Here is an 18,189-nt window from a genome sequence, read left to right as displayed (position 1 = left end):
AGTAAGTTGGAGTTTAACGATGCAAACATCCTGTGTGTGTGTGTGTGTGTGTGTGTGTGTGTGTGTGTGTGATTCTGTCTGAAGGTCTCAGCTCCAGGAAGATGGAGCCACAGAGTCTGTCTGAACAAACAAATGTAAATCTCGCTTGAGACCAGGCTTAGCTCGCACGTCTGGGTCGTGTCTGTCTGCTGACGCCATCGCACACACTCTAAATCTTGTGCTCCACGTTCTCCTTGTTCTCCTCGTCATGCTTTTCACTGCCTCGAACTCTGACTGGGACTGAAAGTCGTGCTGTAACTCTGTTTCCACATCTCAGACGAAACACCAAGAAATGTGTCCAGGTACGAGGATGAGGGGCCGGTCACACATCTGTGAGAGTGAGGGGCGATTCAAACATCTGGTTCCTGTGGTGAGGCAAATCGCAGCCTGGTTTCCTGTAGAGTTCAACTTTGGTGAACTTTGACCTACGATATTGGCTCCGCAATCGCATATGTGTGATCGTGCTGTTAGCCTTTCTAACTTTAAATGGAGGAATCCTTGTCTATTAGTATTTTAGCTAAACTGAGCTTGGAAAGTTTATTTTATTTTATCAATAACAATATTATTCTAAATCTATTTATCTTGAAATGTATGCCGTCATGTTCCAATTGGTTTGGTTTCAGGGGTTTCAGATTTAAATTTCTATTTAAATGTATTTTCACTTGGAACAGACTTTTTGCTTCATCTTGAAACACGTCCTCTAATGTCAGAAGTAATAATAAAGGTTTTTGAATCTTTCATTTCACTCGAGCTGAGCCTGCTCATTCTTCAGACTTCAAAACGTGGAAAACTGCGAAACAGCTCAGACGTCTGACGTGTCAGCTGCTGCATTAGAGTGTGAATTTCCTTCACTCACATAGTAGTAAGTGTTCCAGTCCGTGGCGGCAGGGTGTGCGTGCGTGACGGCGCTGGGAGTAGCCGCCGCCGGGTGTGGCGCCCCGAGGAAGCCGGGCATTAATGGCAGGGTGCTGTAGGCCGGGAGCACGGCGGCAGCTGGCAGGACGGCTGGCGGAGGAGCCGCACCGTTGCTGACTGCGTGCAGAGAGACTCCCAGAGGCTTGCACACGTCTACCTCCTGTGGGAAACACACAGTTTAACACAGCATCACAGAAACCACGTAATAAAGACAATAAGAATAATATCTCTGGATGTTTCTGTCAATTTTATCATTAGGTGGAGTATTTAACACACATCTCTGTTTAATTATGCAAAACCCACAGAACCGATTCCCATTACATTTTGTGGAGGGGTGGGGCCAAAAGAAGAACTCTTGAAAATTTTGATCCAGATAAATGAGCAAGTCCAGGAACTTAGTTTATATTTTAATTTTCGTTAACATGGCGAGATAGAGGGTGCCATCGTTAGATGTACTGATCACACACAACCATACTCACCTCACTTTTCATAAAGTCAACGTGATTAAAAAAAACATACAATGTCCTCACAACATATTTTCAGTTTGGTTAAATACCAGAAAGAAACTTTGTGACAGACACACATCTCATCATTTTCTCTACATAAAGATAAATGACACATTTCCACTTACTACTCCAGTACAAAATCAGGATCTACCTTAACTGACAAGAAACTGTCAACTTCTTAAACGAGTACTTTTACTTTTTATTTTGGCCTATGTCCCATTTGCTTACATGGAGCAGGCATGGTGTGTGACCTATACGGTGGCCAGTCCCCAGGGGGCGATCCAGTTTAGTATCTCCGGGAGCTGTCATGCAGACCAGAATACGACTCTGCTACATGATGATAACCATGAATGTATCTTCAAGCAAACACACACACACACACAGGCAGAGTCCCAGAGCCTCCAGCAGCAGATCAGTGTGGCCCTGGCTGTGTGGAGATGTCTGGTATCAGCTGCTGGGTGCCGAGTGATGTGCTCGCTCTAACTGGGTATCGGTGTCTCACACAGAGGTCACCCTCTCCAAATAAACACACACACAAACTGCATGTAAATACCAACACGCTGCTCCGAGAGCCGCGGCCCAGATCACTTACACCTCAAGACTTCGCTTCACTTTCAATGCTCAAGTTTCATTTTAACGAGCACTGTTTTTATTATTTTAACTTTTTGGGGGATAAATTGTACAAAAACAAGTCATTTTAAGACTAAATAAATAAATAAATATGTGAGCAGATCCAAACTTAACGCCCTATCATCTGTTTGAAATGTATAAAACAGCCGAGCTCTCTGCAGGAGGTCGAGCGTCGTCATTAAATAAAGCTTCAGCAAGAAAACAAGTTTAAAATCCATCACAGATGCAAAGTTTGGGAAAAGAAGACTCCCTGCTGCTGTAACTTTTTAAACCTATTCCCCATAAAGCATCACGCTTAGCACCAATAGGAGTTTAGATATTTTAAAGGTCTGATTAAGACTCATTTATCGTGTTAAAGCGAATGACGTGAGTGTGCGTGTGTCTACCTTGCCGCCGTAGGCCTGGTTGGCAGTTGCAGGTTGGGAGTAGTACTGAGTGACTGCCTGCATGTAGGAGCTGTAATCCTGATAGGTGGTCACCGGGGGAGGCTGGAACACAAGAAGGTCTGTTTACTCATCCTGCAGAGGGCACTGTTTCCAGCTTTAATTCACAGTCGTGTGCAAAATCAACCCAAGTCTTTATCAAGCAAAAATGGAAACATTTATTATTTCTAACTTCTCCAACATAAAGATTTAGTTTAGCTTTTCAGTCACGAATGATAATATTCAGAATATCTCTGGACTATTTACTGGACAAAACTAGACAACTGAAGATATTGAAGTATAATCGACAGGTTCTAAAAAAACAACAACAATTTGTGTCATTTTGTCAGCAAAACAATGAATTGAAAAAGAATATTCAGTGAAAGTGACGTAAACCATTCTGCTCCTTATAAGAGAACAGTATTCCTTGTTGTGTTAACTCAAACGCTGACAGTCATATCTACCGACTTAATGCTGAATCGTGCTTGTCTGCAGAGGACGGTAAAAACTCTGTGGATGTTTTACCGAGCCAGGTGGGACTCCTCCTGGTCCCACCATTGGTCAGACTGTGACAAAAGGGGTCTGTGTGTGTGTGTGTGTGTGTGTGTGTGTGTGTGTGTGTGTGTGTGTGTGTGTGTGTGTGTGTGTGTGTGCGTGTGTGTGTGTATGTTACCTGTGTGTGCTCCTTGCTGTAGTCTGCGGTCGTGCTGTCCTGTGGAGCAGCAGTGTTGTAGCTGTGAGCTTGTGCTGCGGCCTGGTAGTGCTGGTACCACTGCTGCATGGCCTCCTGTGGAACAAACACATCACATTGGGTGAAAAGCCTCTGGAGCTGCAGACAAATTAATGTTTGCACGGTAATTTTCTTGTCTTTGCCGATTCTTTTCGCCTCCTTGTCTTGTTATTTGTCTTTCTGGCTCATCCATGAACCATTGTTCCTGGAGACAGCCCCCCTCTCCCGTTCCTCTCCTTCGTCTTGTCTTTCCAGACAAATGAAAACAGGCCATTTTTATTGGTGACCTAATTATGACTCATTTGTTTGGATGGGTAGATTGTAATTAACATTTAAAATTGGGTTTGCATCGCACTGCAAATATCAGATATGTCACTTGCTGCTGGAGGAGGCAGAGAAACGACGAGAGGCGAGACGGAGAGAGGGGGGGATAAAAGTGACAGGAGGAAAAGAAAGAGGGACAAAGACAAACAGTTGAGAGGCTTCATGACTTGTTTAAGAGTGGAGTGTTAAGAGAGAGAGAGAGAGAGGAAGGCAGCGGGGACAGATGAAGACACAGCGTACTCTGCCAAATCTTCTCTCATTCTGTCTTTCCAAGTATCCCGGCCCCTTCTCATCTCCCCCACCTCCCTGCCTCCTCCAGTTACAGCTCACTGTCACCGCTGCACTCATCCATCCACTTATTACGCTTCCATTCATCGTTCAGCCCTCGCTCTCTCACATTCTGGGCCCGGCAACACTTGGAGCGGGCAGACCCCGAATCCATCCGTCTAATCACCACGTTTCTTCACTCGTGTCTCTGTGAAGTGCGTCTGTGTTGTGTTGCAGTACCTGTGTGTACGCCTGGTTGTACTGGCTGTAGTCGGTGGAGGTGTCGGTGCTGTACTGAGCAGTCGTTGTAGCTGCAGCGCTGTGGGAGAAGGAGCCGGAGGCCTGGGAGGCCATGGGAGCAACGGAGGTGCTGTACATCCCAGAGCCGGGCTGTCCTCCCTGGGTTTTACCCCCCACCGACCCTGAGGAGCCATGGAGCAGACACACAGCGTCAAATATCCTCAAATACACTTTCAACTTCTTCTAGATTAACAACAGTTAACCATTCCTGCAATATTATGGACCTTTGGCATGTTTTAATAAAAACGTAAAAGATCATTGGTACTCTAAGTTTAATTTTGTGTTTAAGCTGAGAGTCCTAACATGAAGACACATATTGCAGCGGCACCTTCAAATCTTAAAGGCAGAGTTTCTGACAAGCGAAGGACACATTCTTGTTTGGAGAAGTTGTAGAAGTTTTATTACCTCCTTGTTTGTTGGTTGGTTGTTTTGTTTGTGAACAAGATTACACGGAAACTACAGGACGGATAACCACGAAACTTGGTGGAGGAATGAGACATAGGGGAAAAAATAACCTTTTCAATTTTGGCAGAAAACCAGACAAAGGGACAAATCCAGGACATATTTTTCAACTTTTTAGTTTTTTGACATTTTCACTATTTTCAAAGGAATGATATGGTGCAGCTTAATTCAATTTAGGGAGCCTGTTGGGCAGAGATATGCCCCCTAGTGGTTGACATTCCAGTTTTCTGTGCATCAACCCAACACTGAAAAAATGATATCTATTCATCAAATGGACAGACAGACCAAGAGGACATGAGATAATACTTTATCAGTCCCACGATGGGAAAATGTGATCGAGTGTGTTTACCTTGCAGAACGACCCCTGGCATGACACTGGCCAGGTTCAGGTACGGATTAGAGGGCAGACGGACCTCTTTAGGAGGGTCCCCCAGCAGAGAACTCTGACCACAGTTCACCTGAAGAGACAGAACGATTTAGATTGTGTGATTAACAGTCCCACTGGAAGGAATTCCACGTTAAAGCCTTAAAGCTTCTTATATCGGTTCAATCCTTTGATTTCAAAAACATCTGGTGTGAAAAACAAACGACACTGCGGCCGGTGCCGTCAGCTACGTCGACGTCAACATACCAACTTCTACATAAGGTTTTAAAGTTGTCAAGATTTTGATGAAGTGCTGCAGAGGCGGTGGAAACCTCGAAGGTTTGTTCTCTCTGTTAATTACACGTCTCCTCCATTAGAGAGACTTCAGGGAAGACAGCGCCGGGACCGGAATCAGTTCCCAGAAGAACTTCAGAGCCGTGATTATCTCTGTACACTGACCTTTTATGGATGATGATGTTAGCATAGCAGAGCTTTATTTTATTTAAGACCTAGTTGAAGAGATTTAGATGAAAAGAACTCTTGAGGTGAACACCTCATGGAGAGATTGAAAGGTTATAAAGAATTTAATTAAATAGGCCCCATCAGTGGAGGGAGAGTCACCTGAATTTGTGTATTTTTGTGTTTGCAGTGCTCACCATGCTCCCCAGGGGGCAACCATCTGCACTGTTGTGATGGCCTGTTGATGTGTAAACTCCTCCAGGGGGTTTGGGTGGCTGGGGCCCGAGGCCTGAGTTAGTCATACCCAGGGCATAGCTCTGTCCCTGCAGCTGGGAGCTCACCAGTGTCCCGGGAGGAGCAGGCTGTCTGTCGGACGAGGACGGGGTGGTGGAGAGGGAATGGGCGCCGAGTTGTTCTCCGGCTCTACCCTGGAGGTATGGCATCATACCCGCGGCTGATACCACCACAGTGGCATTGTGGGTTGGTGGTGGCACTGACTCCTGACTCAACTCTGAAGAAAAGGTGAAGAAGACAAGGAAAAGAAATGAGAGGAGAGAAGAGGAAATGAAACACAGAGACCAGGCAAAGGAAAATATCAAGGAAAAGACAGGAAATGAATGAATGGAAGGGAAAGGAAAGACAAAGACCAAGCAAAGGATATAGCAGGGAAAGGAAATTAAATAAAAGGAAATAAAATAAAGGAAAAGGAAAGGAAAGGAAAGGAAAGGAAAGGAAGAGTGGAAAGAACAGGAGAGGAGAGGAAAAGACCAAGGAAAGGAAAGGAAATGAAAAGGAGGAAAGCAGAGAAGTAAAAGAGAGACAAGAACAAAAACGGATATATAGTTAAGGAGATCAGAAGATAGGAGAGAGAACAGAGCAGAGAGAAACAAAGTAAAGGAAATCAAACAAAGGGGAATGAAGGGAAGGAGAAGAGAGAAGCCAGATAAACACATGAAATGTCTTTGATAAGCATCAGTGTCTCCGTCTCCTCTGGACAGAGACGAATCACTCAGACGACTGGAAACCGATCTCAGCCCGACCATCTCTGCAGAGCCGCTCGTAATATTTGAGAATGGGTTCATACATCACCACTCGGGTTTTATTTACAGCCCCGCAGTTTGCTCCACACTCCCAATATCCCACTCACTCCAGGGTTTAATAAACACACATGCATTCACACAAGCACACAAAAAAACATACACCATTTAAAGACGCACACACACACACGATCGCGCTCATTATAAATCCAATATTGCTGTGAAAAATGGCCTCCGCAGCACAATAAAACAATCAGCTCTAACAAGCCTTGAGCAAACAATCCCAGCTGACACATGCACTGATAAAAGCACCACGTTACACACACACTGCAGACACACACATGCACACACACACAAACATGCAAACTTCTCGTGTTTGTGCACACACTGCGTCTGCGATACGCGATTTCCATTTAAAACCACACAGCTCCTCTCGGCTGGAGATTTGAATTGTAAATGCGGTTTCCCGGGGACGTGTCGTACAGTGATGTACAGAGTGTGAGACGTTCAGGAATCTGCAGAGAGACACCTGACATCGACATATTAGGACATATCACACGTCCTGTGACATGTGTGTCACATCCTTTCTTACGCCACTTTTTAAAATACTGTCACCACACGTAAACTTCCCGGAGGAGGAAGTGACTTTAATGAAGGTGAGAAACACAGACTTCTTCAGCAACAGTAATGATTCAGTTTAAGTTTGTGGTTTAAAGGTTAGTTTTCGAGATGTACTGAACATCTCTATAAATGGTAAGGCAGAGATATGATGAAGAAATCTGGGGCTGGCAGCTTTGGCACAGGGGGGACAGCGGTTTGTCCACTAACCAGAGGGTCGGTGGTTTGATCCCCAGCTCCTCCAGTCAAGTGTCCCTGGGCAAAATGCAGAACCTAAACTTGTCCCTGATGCCTGTGCTAGTGAGGGATAGAAGAAGCACAGTGTACATAGCGCTGTATGAATGTGTGTGTGATTGTGGCACTTTGAGTGGTCGATAACATGGGAAAAGTACTAGATAAATAATAATAATAATAATACTATATAAATTATAACAATGATTAACTTTTTTCTTTCTTTTCTATCTAAAAAAAGCAGAAAAGAAAAAGTGATACAAAATATAAGAGTGCAGGCAAGTGCAAGATCTGGTTAAAGGCTTAAGCAAAGAGAACATTTTCAAGTTTTCATAAATACAGATTCTATTAAATGTGCTAAACGCAGCGCGGCATAAAGCCCGGTTTTGTCTCACTTGTTTGCTGCTATTACACTTAATCCTTTGACGGAGGCAGAGCTCTGATGCTCGGCCCTGCTTACCTGTAGGCGAGTCTCCCAGGAGGCCTTTCCCCAGAGCCACGAGGCCTGGGGGCCGCAGAGACAGAGCTTTCTGCATCAGCAGCCTGGACGGGTCCCCGAGCAGACTGGAGACCTGAGGGGGAGGAAGAAGAGCACGATGAAGAGCGCTAAGGGCACAGAGAGAAGGAGAATATGGAACAAAATATGAGAGAACGAAGGGAAAGTGGGAGAAAGACCGAAGAGCGGATACATTATATGAGAGAGAAAGAGGAAGTGAGGGAAGGAAGAAGTGAGAAACAAACTAGAAACACAGTCATATAGGTGGAGTATTAGGGACTCTTACAGGGACAAAAGACATTGTGTATTTTGAGAAAAGCAACAATATAACGAGAATGAAGCCATAACTGTACAAGAAACTAGTTGTAAAGGCTACGTGTCATTTTACAAGGGGAATATTAGAAGATCAAAAAAGGTCACATGGACCTGGAGGAAATCATCTCTTCTATGGAGGAGGACATGCTTGGTCGACTGTGATGGTTGTTACATCTGCGTGAAATTCAATCCTGTGATCCTCTTAATAGAATTATTATTATTAACATTATTAACGAAATCTCAAGGTTTTCTTTCTTCAATATGGCCCCAATACTCAGTTGTAGTATTCTGCATTGTATGATTCTAAATTGTCAGTATTCAGTTTCTAAAAAACAACATCAGTGACTAAACTTTCACGTCAGCAGTTGAATGAAACATTTCCAAAGAAAACATGCAAATCAGAATGTGGGAAGTACATTTTTAAAACCTTGACCGGGGAAGTGCCAGTTAGATTGCATCATGTTTGGGTTGTTTGGTTTCATTACGCATCAAGTGTTGAGGATAACAACTGAAAGAGCACATACGTACATGACACACACACACACACACACACACACACACACACACACACACACACACACACACACACACACACACACACACACACACACACACACAGGTGCCTTACGCTACTGATGCGCTTGTCTTTGATGTGAAGAAGCTGTTGCTGTGCGAGCTGCATATGCAGGAGGTTCTGAAGGACGAGTCCATTACCGAGCATGGCGTTCTGCAAAGTGAAGGAGGAACAAATGTGTTGGTGTAGCAAACTCACTAACACACACACACACACACACAAAGATGCTGATATGGTGTTGACCTGGTGTGCTTTTCCCAGGGTGAGCAGGGCTGTGGTGAGGGGGGGTCTGAGGAAGGGCAGGCTGCTGTGACGGCCGTACTTCCCTTAAAGACAGAAACAAATAATATCAAACAATCACTAATGCATTAATCAATCATCATCTCGCAGGTGGAACTATTATCAGACAGATCCATAAGTCATTTACAGCACAAATCACATCACAAAGGTAAAGCACTGTTATTATGCTGGTACACACAACACAACAACTGTAACTTTCTCAAAATATAAAACTTTTATTTTGACGTTGAAAAGAAGCTCAATCAAGCTGAAAAGTTAAAAAACGAATCAATAGACAACAAAAGCAGAGAAATTCTCATTTCAAACTTCTCCGAAGAGTCGATCTTCATTTTGTCTCAGACAGAAACCGTCTCTAGATTCTGCTCCTCGCTTCTCAAAACTGTCTGTGTGGTGCAACAATGCAAGACAGATATTGTGTAGTCAGTGTGCAGGGGTCATGAAAACACATTTCTAAATAAATGGCAGCCACACACTACCATCATCCGTTTCAGTTTCTGTTGTTGTAGATTTGTTTTCCGAGCGACATCCGTCAGAGGCGATGCATGACTCAAACACGAGTTAATGAGGAGATGAACATAAAAAAGTTGTTTTTCTGTCTAAAACTTGACAAATCACAGAAGCGACGTGTGAGAAAAGTTCATCATCCCTGTGAGAGCAGCTGCCTGTGGCTCAGAGAGCAGAAGTCACACTCGTGGATCTCGTCAGAGTCCGATGTTATGAAGGTGGTCGATGGTTTTGCTGCTGGACTAACACATGGATAAATGGATAAAGACACTTGAGACTGTAACTGTGTGTTTAAGGCAGTTTAATGTATATTACTAATAATTGTCAGGCTTAGTGTTCATGTTTTTCTAGTTTGAGTTTTGCCTCTTTACATCTTAATTTAATGAGTTTTTACATTAATGAAGCACATCTGGCATAAAATGATTTACATAATATTTATATAAACATATTATTATTTATTTTTTTACATTTTTTTGTATCTTACCTACCTCCCTACTTCCCTACCTCCTTAACTGTCTACCTCCCTACCTACCTACCTACTTTCCTCCTGACCTACCTCCCTATCTATCTATCTATCTATCTATCTATCTATCTATCTACCTACCTACCTACCTACCTACCTACCTACCTATCTATCTATCTATCTATCTATCTACCTACATGTCTATCTATCTATCTATCTATCTATCTATCTACCTACCTACCTACCTACCTACCTATCTATCTATCTATCTATCTACCACCATGTCTATCTATCTATCTATCTATCTATCTATCTATCTACCTACCTACCTACCTACCTCACCACCTACCTACCTCCACCTACCTACCTACCTCCCATCTACCTACCTCTACCTACCTACCACCTACCTACCTCCCCACCTACCTACCTACCTACCTACCACCTACCTACCTACCTACCTACCTACTACCTACCTACCTATCTATCTACCTACATGTCTATCTATCTATCTATCTATCTATCTATCTATCTATCTATCTATCTACCTACCTACCTACCTACCTACCTACCTATCTATCTATCTATCTATCTATCTATCTATCTATCTATCTATCTATCTACCAATCTATCTATCTATCAATGTCTTATAGAGCAGGATTTTCATATATGCTAATTTGCAGCAGGCACCGATCAGGCCTACATCAGTTTTTTAAATGCCAGCATTAATAGTGTGAGGCGGCTTCTGTGCTTTTAGCCTGTGTTGTACTTCTGTACTTTTGGAAATGCAATTTTCTTTTCTTATTCATTATTACACAACCTTTGGTCTTACTCTTGTTTATGGTATTTCAACTATTTCTGATTTGTATCTACCATCGTGAATTTATTGTTCAATACAATTTTTTCCCCAGTTTTACTGCTGAAAAACCTCAAAGGACTAAACTCTGTGTTTAGGCTGTGATAAAGAGAAACAGGCTCTGAGACGTCCAGTGAAATAGTTACAGACGATCATTGGTCTGTTCTGCCCCCGAAAGCTCAACTCACTGCAACTTCAGAAAACACATGAACGGCTGCAAATAGCACAGACGTGTTTCAAAGGGGCACAACAAGTGACGCACCTGGGTCATGTTCGTTTAGTCTGTGACTCGTTTAGTCTGTGACCTAGTCTGTGAAGTTACTGAAGTTGGGTGTTGATAAAAATGAGCTGAAATCGAAGTGACCCAGCCGGGCTCGTTGTCGTCTGGGTCACTCACAGCATATTTCTGGATTTGGTTGTGAATATTTGAAGTGGATGTCTTGTCAAAAGAGGATTGTTCTCTTTATTTTGTGTGTTTTCTTAGTTTGCAGCACGATGAGCTTTCAGGGCCTAAGACAATCACGTAATGAGTCAACAACAGGTTCCTGCTGTCTACACTCATCAGATCTACGATTAGAAGAGAATCAACACAAGGAACATTTGGTTTGTTAAAACTATTTCAAAGCATTTTCAGTTTTTCTTTGAAGAGCTCAAAACTTTGAGGTGTTGAAAATTACTTGTTTTTTCCAGTGGACACAGAATTAATCAATCCTTTCACTCACTGAATCACCATGGCAACAACAAAAGTGTTAACTGACAATCATCAGTGTTGCTTGTTTTTTTTAGGTGCAGTGTGAAAAGTACGGTGGCCAAAACCTTCCTCACATTTGCATTGACGGAAAAACACGGCAGCAAAAGCCACAACGCAAACACCACAACACAACTGCAAAAACCCACATGACTGAAACACACATTCAAGTGAGAAACAACAGATATTATTAAACAGTTTAACTCCCCCACAGTCAGTTACTCTGCTCGTAGCATTGTCATTATCTGATGTTGCTCACTTCCATTGTGGTTGTGCTTCCGTTGTGTGGTGGCGTTTTTTGCAGTCGTGTCTTCCGACACTGAGCTTGTGTGAGACGTCTGAAAACCCCATGACTCATATCTATACATTGAGGGATCTCCGTCTGTCTGATCGACTTCAAACTTGGCGATTGTGTTGACAAAATAATCCATATAAACTACACAACCACCCTCTTTCTATTGCGTATGTGTGTGTGTGTGTGTGTGTGTGTGTGTGTGTGTGTGTGTGTGTGTGTGTGTGTGTGTGTTGTGTGTGTGTGTGTGTGTGTGTGTGTGTGCCTGCTCTGAATCCCGAGGCCTCCTCGTAATAAATGTAATGCTAATAGTAGCTTCCTCCAGAATAGGTAGAGAAAGTTTAACATTTAATCAAGGCCCTAATTTTAGACTTTAATTGTGTGTGCTGTTCTTCAAGAGAGCTCCCCCACATCCCCCCGTCCTCTTCTCTTCCTGTTCTCATTTGTTCCGCCAATGTCACACGATTTCATTTTAATACCTGATTAGCCATTCATCAAATAATGAAGCCGTCGACGAGGTGATCACAAAATCGTGAGGCCGACCGAAACAGACGGACTCTGATCAGGAGCCTGAGACGCCTCAGATGTAAGATGATTTAAAAAGTGCAGCATGCTGCAAACCTGAGCTCAAGTGGACTGGAGTGTGTGTAGAGCACTACGTTTAAAAAACTGTCGATATTGGCTCGTTTTCCAATTTAATTTGTCTTTAATTAAACTTCACATTAACATTAAAAATTGAAAATATTAATCAATATCATGTACTTTCACTTTAATATTCTGCTCTTTTACTCTTTGCTGAACCTTCAAGTCACTATAAACAGTGCTTGTCATTAAAGTTTTAGTTTCCTGCTAATAGCCTATAAGAGTTTGTCATTAGTTCCTAAAAATCCCCCCTGATCGCCCCATAAACCTCACCTACCTTTTACTCAAAGATGGTTTCTGTTCTTTTAGGTCGTTCTTATCACACTGATGTTAAGATGGCAGCCTTTGATATTACATTTCAGAACAGTGGGAGGAAGTGGAGATGCATCGTCCATCTTTATAAACAGTTTATAGGGGGCGACATTTACTTATGGATTCCAAGGGACAGCCGTAAGTTATCCCGAATGTTACCGTAGGCGAGACAACATATCCAAGACCTGTGTTAATTAAAAAAGAAGACTTTGCCGATTGTATTGACCACAATCCATGCAACAGCTTTTCATACCTCCTCTTTTCCCAGTGTGGTACGGCCTCATGAGGATCTGCAGGGCAGCGGGGTTCGTCATACTGGTCAGCAACTGGGCCAGGTTCGGTTCTGGCAGGAGACCTTTCCTGTTGCTCAGAATCTGGAGAGGAGACAAGGCACAAGTTAGAGAAAGAGAAGTGGGACTGTGTGTGTTTGTGTACGTGTCTGCCGTACAGTACGTGTTTTGGTCTTGTCATTAGGGGCCCCTGTGGTAGTCGTTACACTGGTTTACATCATCAGGATGTGTCTGCAGTGTCAGCAGAGGGGAGCTGATCCGGGAGACAACAGGGGGGGAAGAGAAAGGGACAGAGCAAAACAACTGAAGGAGGAAAAGAAATATGGAAAAACAAGGCAGGAGAAGAGATGGGAGGAAAAAAAACCTCAGGTAGGAAACTTGACAAAGAGAAGCAGCCTCTTTCCAGACATGCTCCACTCTAGACTTTATGTTTTGACGCTATAGTACCGTCCTGCACCAGGTGAGGGCTCCTGCAGGTCTGATATGAAAACAAGTTCATCACAAGGATTTATTTAACGACGTCACCTCTGACCACTTCTCTTTCTATCACTACCGACACTGAACTAGTAAGTGCATGAAAATGAAATCGCAGAAAGACCAAAACAGCCGGTGGTAGATTCGTTCTCGGTGGCTTTGCCCCACAAAGTGTTAGCGTTTGAAAGCCACAAGTTCTAAGCTCGTCATTGCTGGGGAAAAACATCAATAGCTGCAGGAGTAAGTGCTGCGACAACTGACTTTTCCAAAGAAGAAAAAACAACTCAACCACGAAAACGGGAGGACGAGGGGGACACAACCCTTCTGATGTGAGTGGGTGCAGATTTGACTTGGTGATATTGGCAGGTAACGGGTGGGGAGCTTTGCAGGTGCGGGTTTGCACAACTCTGAGCTAAAACTGTTCTGGACGACCTCACTAGCGCCCCCTGGAATGAGAGTGGAAGTTTTCTTGTTCAGCCATTTAATATTTAATCCTTTCCAATCCTTTCCTAATACATTTATGAGTTGATTGTGTGTTAATGTCACATGAAGTTTTTATTTTATTTGTCTCACGTGTGTCACGATGCTGTTGTAGCTACGTGCTCCATTTAATTCTGCTTGTAGTACACGCAGAACACCTCCAGAGGCACAGCTCCTTTTTTACCAGTAAAGCTTCCATTTCATTCGGCGTGAGCTGAGTTTCCTGGAAGCGAACACATCTCTGCTGACTCGTGTTTGACTGAAAGACGTACAGTGCAGTGCAGCACATTCCCCGAGTACGAATCCAAACGCTCATTAAGCTGCGGCAAATTTAATTCGACAGATTCAAATGAAATCCTATTGAATTAGTCTGCGTCAAATCGAATGGAGGAGCCTTTTGCTCCGTCAGACCCTCTCCTCGGCACCGGCTGCGTGGCAGACTGGCCCAGAGACACAGCTATTTTAAACAACATTAGCAGGATGGTGATATTTCCTCCTCCTCTGCCCCTGAGCTACAGCTTGACTTGGGCTCACGTCAACCTGGTTTCCTCCGTGTCACATCGGAAAGAGAAAAGCATTACTGATGGGGATGGAGAGGGTTCGACTCCAGCCTGTCAGCAGGAGAGGGAAAGAGGAGAGTCGGCACATGCATACAGTACAGTATGTGTGTTACAGCCACAATGTCAGGCGTCAGTGTGTGTGTGTGTGTGTGTGTGTGTGTGTGTGTGTGTGTGTGTGTGTGTGTGTGTGGTGTGTGTTGGTGCTGAACAAGGCCAGTCATAGCTGACAGCGTCTTTCAAGGAAAGAGAGCTGGAGAGCTCTTCCATTTCTTTTCTTTTGGCTGGAGAGAAAATGTCACCATGCATCAGTCTGTTTGGCTACTGGCACAAAATACAGCCACACACCCACACACCGACACACACACACACACACAATCGCACACACACACATGCCAGGGAGGTAAGGAAGCTGCGAAGAAGGGAAGGCGAGAAGTATCGCATAAGGAGAGGGATGGAGGGAGGAGAGAGGAGGGAGGAGGAGGCCATCTGGTCCTCAGCGCTCACAATTGCTAACTGAAGAAATGAGAGAACTGCCTCAGAGAGCTGGAGCAGGAGCAGGTCACCGTCTCTTTCTGAAGGTCTGGTGTTTTTTTTTATCTCACATTCTTTAAAATAATGCCTCGGGGTAGTAAAGAGACCTCGCTGTCCTCTCAGCCTCCTCTTCTCCTTTTCTCGTCCCTCTCACAATCAACCCCTCACAAGTCCCCCTCCCTGCCTTATCACACACAAGCTAATTTATTCAGCACAAACTACTTAGTTTTTTATTCTCTCAAAGTCTTTTGTGACAGTTACCGTGCTGCCATTCAGTTTGGTGGTTTTCAACCATCTCAAGGTTACAACCTCTCAAAACGCACCCGGCGATTATTTTTGCGCCGCGTCGGCTGAGAATAAGATTCAGAGAAAATATCCCTGTCTGTTACATTTCACCAAAAATGATGCCGCAGCAATTTAAGAAGTAGAATGAAGTTCAGTAGAGCGCGATCCTCCTCCAAGGCCCAACAGTCACCTTGACCCTCTGAGGTCCAAGGTCACGGGATGTGTCTTGTGTGTTATTGGGTCAAATATGTTGAAAATGTCATTGTCTGCTCACATAGACTCATAAAACATAACCTCCTCTGTGGTTGTAATGAGTAAATCAGTATCCTCACAGGCTTGGGGCTGCGATATACTTTTATACAGTATAAGAAGTATATATTATAATATATCATTTTTTTGTAAATTGGATTTTCAGTATTGGCATCAGTTTCCTCCCAAGTTACAACCTCTGACTTTTAATTGCATCCCTCCCTAAGCTCAATTAGTGTTATCTGAGATATTCATATACAGATGTGAGTTAAACAGTGAGCTGTAATGATTTTCCACGGCCTGCGGGGGGGGGGGGGAACTCGTAACGATCCGTAAACCTGCAACTCATGAGAAAATATAATTGCGGATTTCCATGTGACGTGTTTTGTGCTCATTGACCGTTTAAGAGAAGAACATGAAAAGCACCAGAACGATTACTGACATGGTGAAGGAGTGGCATTATTAACTTTGGGTTGTTAGAGTTAATTGGAGTCGATGGAAGGTCACATCGCTACACTGGTGTACAGGCCTGCACACGAGAGGACACCGATAATAAGAAGCTGCTCAGAATAACAAAGCAGGTCAATATTACAACAAAACAAACATAGGATCAGACAATGAACATAAGTTAAACTAAATGTAAAACATCACAGGGTCGATGCTTGTTGTTTTATGATGTCTAGGAGCTTTAGGTCGAGTGTATAGTCCCACAGGATGCAGAGATACCTTGAAAATGTATTTTTGAACATGCTTGACATAATTGTGTTCGTGACGTTACTCATCATATGGCATCATGGGATGGGGAATACATTTCTGATCGATATAAGTTTAAGACTGTCTGTATTATTTGCAGAGGTTTCTGGGTAAAGGGGATTTTAAGACTTTTGACTAATCAACTTAAAAAGTGAATCATCTGGAGACGCCCTCCCGAGTTTGGTGAGAATCCATCAATGTGTGTTTTTGCGCGCGCACACACGCACACACGCACGCACGCACGCACGCACGCACGCACACACGCACGCACGCACACAGACGCACACGGGACAAAAACAACATCCGGCTTCCGTGCAGACTGAATATTCATGAAACAGTACATTTAAAAATACACTCTTTAAGTTAAGCTATGCAAATTGATTGCAGCCATTGTCAAAGCCATTTCAGCGGTTGGGCAGCTGTGGCTCAGGAGGAAGAGCGGGTCGCCTGCTAACTGGAAGGTCGGTGGTTTGATCCTCTGCTCCTCCGGTCTCTGCGTTCTGTAGTGTCCTTGGGCAAAACACCAACCCCCAAATTGCTCCTGACAGCTGTGCCGACATGCATGAATGGTGTGTGATAGAAAAGGCGCTGTGCAATGTGAATTAAAGCTGCATGAACGTATGTGTGAATGTGACTTGTAATGGAAAAGCTCCTTATAAATACAATTTACCATATTGAAGACTTGATCACACACAGAGAGAAAGAGTGTTTAATGCATATTGTCACTGAATGTGAGACGGAACTTTTTTTAAGATGCAATGTCCAGAAAAACTCAAATGCTGAAATAAAACCTTCACTTACTGCACATAAACTGACTTTGACTGCGAAAGTATTGAAACCCTCACTTGTGTTTACATCTTGTACGTGTGAGTCTGCCGGTGTGTATGTGAGTGTCTGTGCGTATCAGAGTCATGCTGTGTCGCAGGCTGCGAGTTGGGTTTATTTCAGGCAGCAGGAGACAGTGGAGGAGCCCAATCAGTCCACAGAACTATAATTATCATGTCAGTGCCTCTCTGCTTCCACAGCGCTGTGTAGGAGGGATACCACAGCCACACAGACTACTTCAGCCCGAGGGAGCTCATGCATGTGCAGCATGTCGCACGTCTGTGCAGCTCGACGCTGGACGTGCAACAACCAGTTGGTGCTGGATTCACAATCAGATGTGGCTGTGAGAATGTCGACCTTGTCTGTGTCTTCTCGTGTGAGCCCGGAATGAACGTCCAGATTTGATGAAATGTATGAATGTTTTAAATCTACCTTTAACAAGTGGAGCTGGATCCACCAACTTGAGAGTTCTCCAAAGGCAGATCCAGGATTTTCTTCATTGTCTTTAACGTGGTGAGATTGGGCGTTAGCCTTCGTGGAGGTTGGCGTTTCTATCGTGCCCCTTTGACCTCCGCTAAGGACGTTATGTTTTAGTTTGTTTGTTATTCGGCAGGATTACGCAAAAGCTACTAGAACGATTATGACTCAATTTAGTGGAAGGATGAGTCAGGGGAGAAGCCATGAAACTTTGGTCTGGATCCGATTTTTCACTCGTGGATTTCTCAGAGGATAACTCATGTTTTATGAGTGTGTGCAGTTTGGTGCAGAACCGAATAAATATCCGGATCTAGTTGATTTAAATGTGGTTTCACAAGGGGACTGTTGGGCTTTGGCGGAAGTATGAATTCTACTGAGTGCTATTCTAGTTGTAATTATGAACTTCTGTTTGCTTGTTTATTTTGTTTAAAAGCAGGATTACACACAAACTGATTTCCACGA

General features: G+C 43.7%; 1 protein-coding gene across 2 annotated transcripts in view; it reads right to left on the bottom strand.

The window, feature by feature from the left end:
• Positions 1 to 18,189, bottom strand: part of raver2 (ribonucleoprotein, PTB-binding 2) — an 82,286-nt gene that overhangs the window by 8,347 nt on the left and 55,750 nt on the right. The window contains exons 6-16 of one of the 2 annotated variants that reach the window (XM_035176030.2): positions 13,057 to 13,177; positions 8,933 to 9,015; positions 8,744 to 8,842; positions 7,765 to 7,876; positions 7,284 to 7,370; positions 5,616 to 5,929; positions 4,945 to 5,053; positions 4,074 to 4,255; positions 3,186 to 3,299; positions 2,477 to 2,578; positions 896 to 1,114 (exon numbers count right to left, since the gene is read on the bottom strand). In XM_035176030.2, the coding sequence (XP_035031921.2) occupies positions 896 to 1,114; positions 2,477 to 2,578; positions 3,186 to 3,299; positions 4,074 to 4,255; positions 4,945 to 5,053; positions 5,616 to 5,929; positions 7,284 to 7,370; positions 7,765 to 7,876; positions 8,744 to 8,842; positions 8,933 to 9,015; positions 13,057 to 13,177 (1,542 nt within the window). The remainder of the gene's footprint in view (positions 1 to 895; positions 1,115 to 2,476; positions 2,579 to 3,185; positions 3,300 to 4,073; positions 4,256 to 4,944; positions 5,054 to 5,615; positions 5,930 to 7,283; positions 7,371 to 7,764; positions 7,877 to 8,743; positions 8,843 to 8,932; positions 9,016 to 13,056; positions 13,178 to 18,189) is intronic. The other variant, XM_035176031.2, reaches the window with a different exon arrangement.

The sequence above is a fragment of the Hippoglossus stenolepis genome, chromosome 14 (genome assembly GCF_022539355.2).
Source record: "Hippoglossus stenolepis isolate QCI-W04-F060 chromosome 14, HSTE1.2, whole genome shotgun sequence".
Classification (NCBI taxonomy): domain Eukaryota; kingdom Metazoa; phylum Chordata; class Actinopteri; order Pleuronectiformes; family Pleuronectidae; genus Hippoglossus; species Hippoglossus stenolepis.
This window is presented reverse-complemented; position numbering and strand designations above follow the sequence as displayed.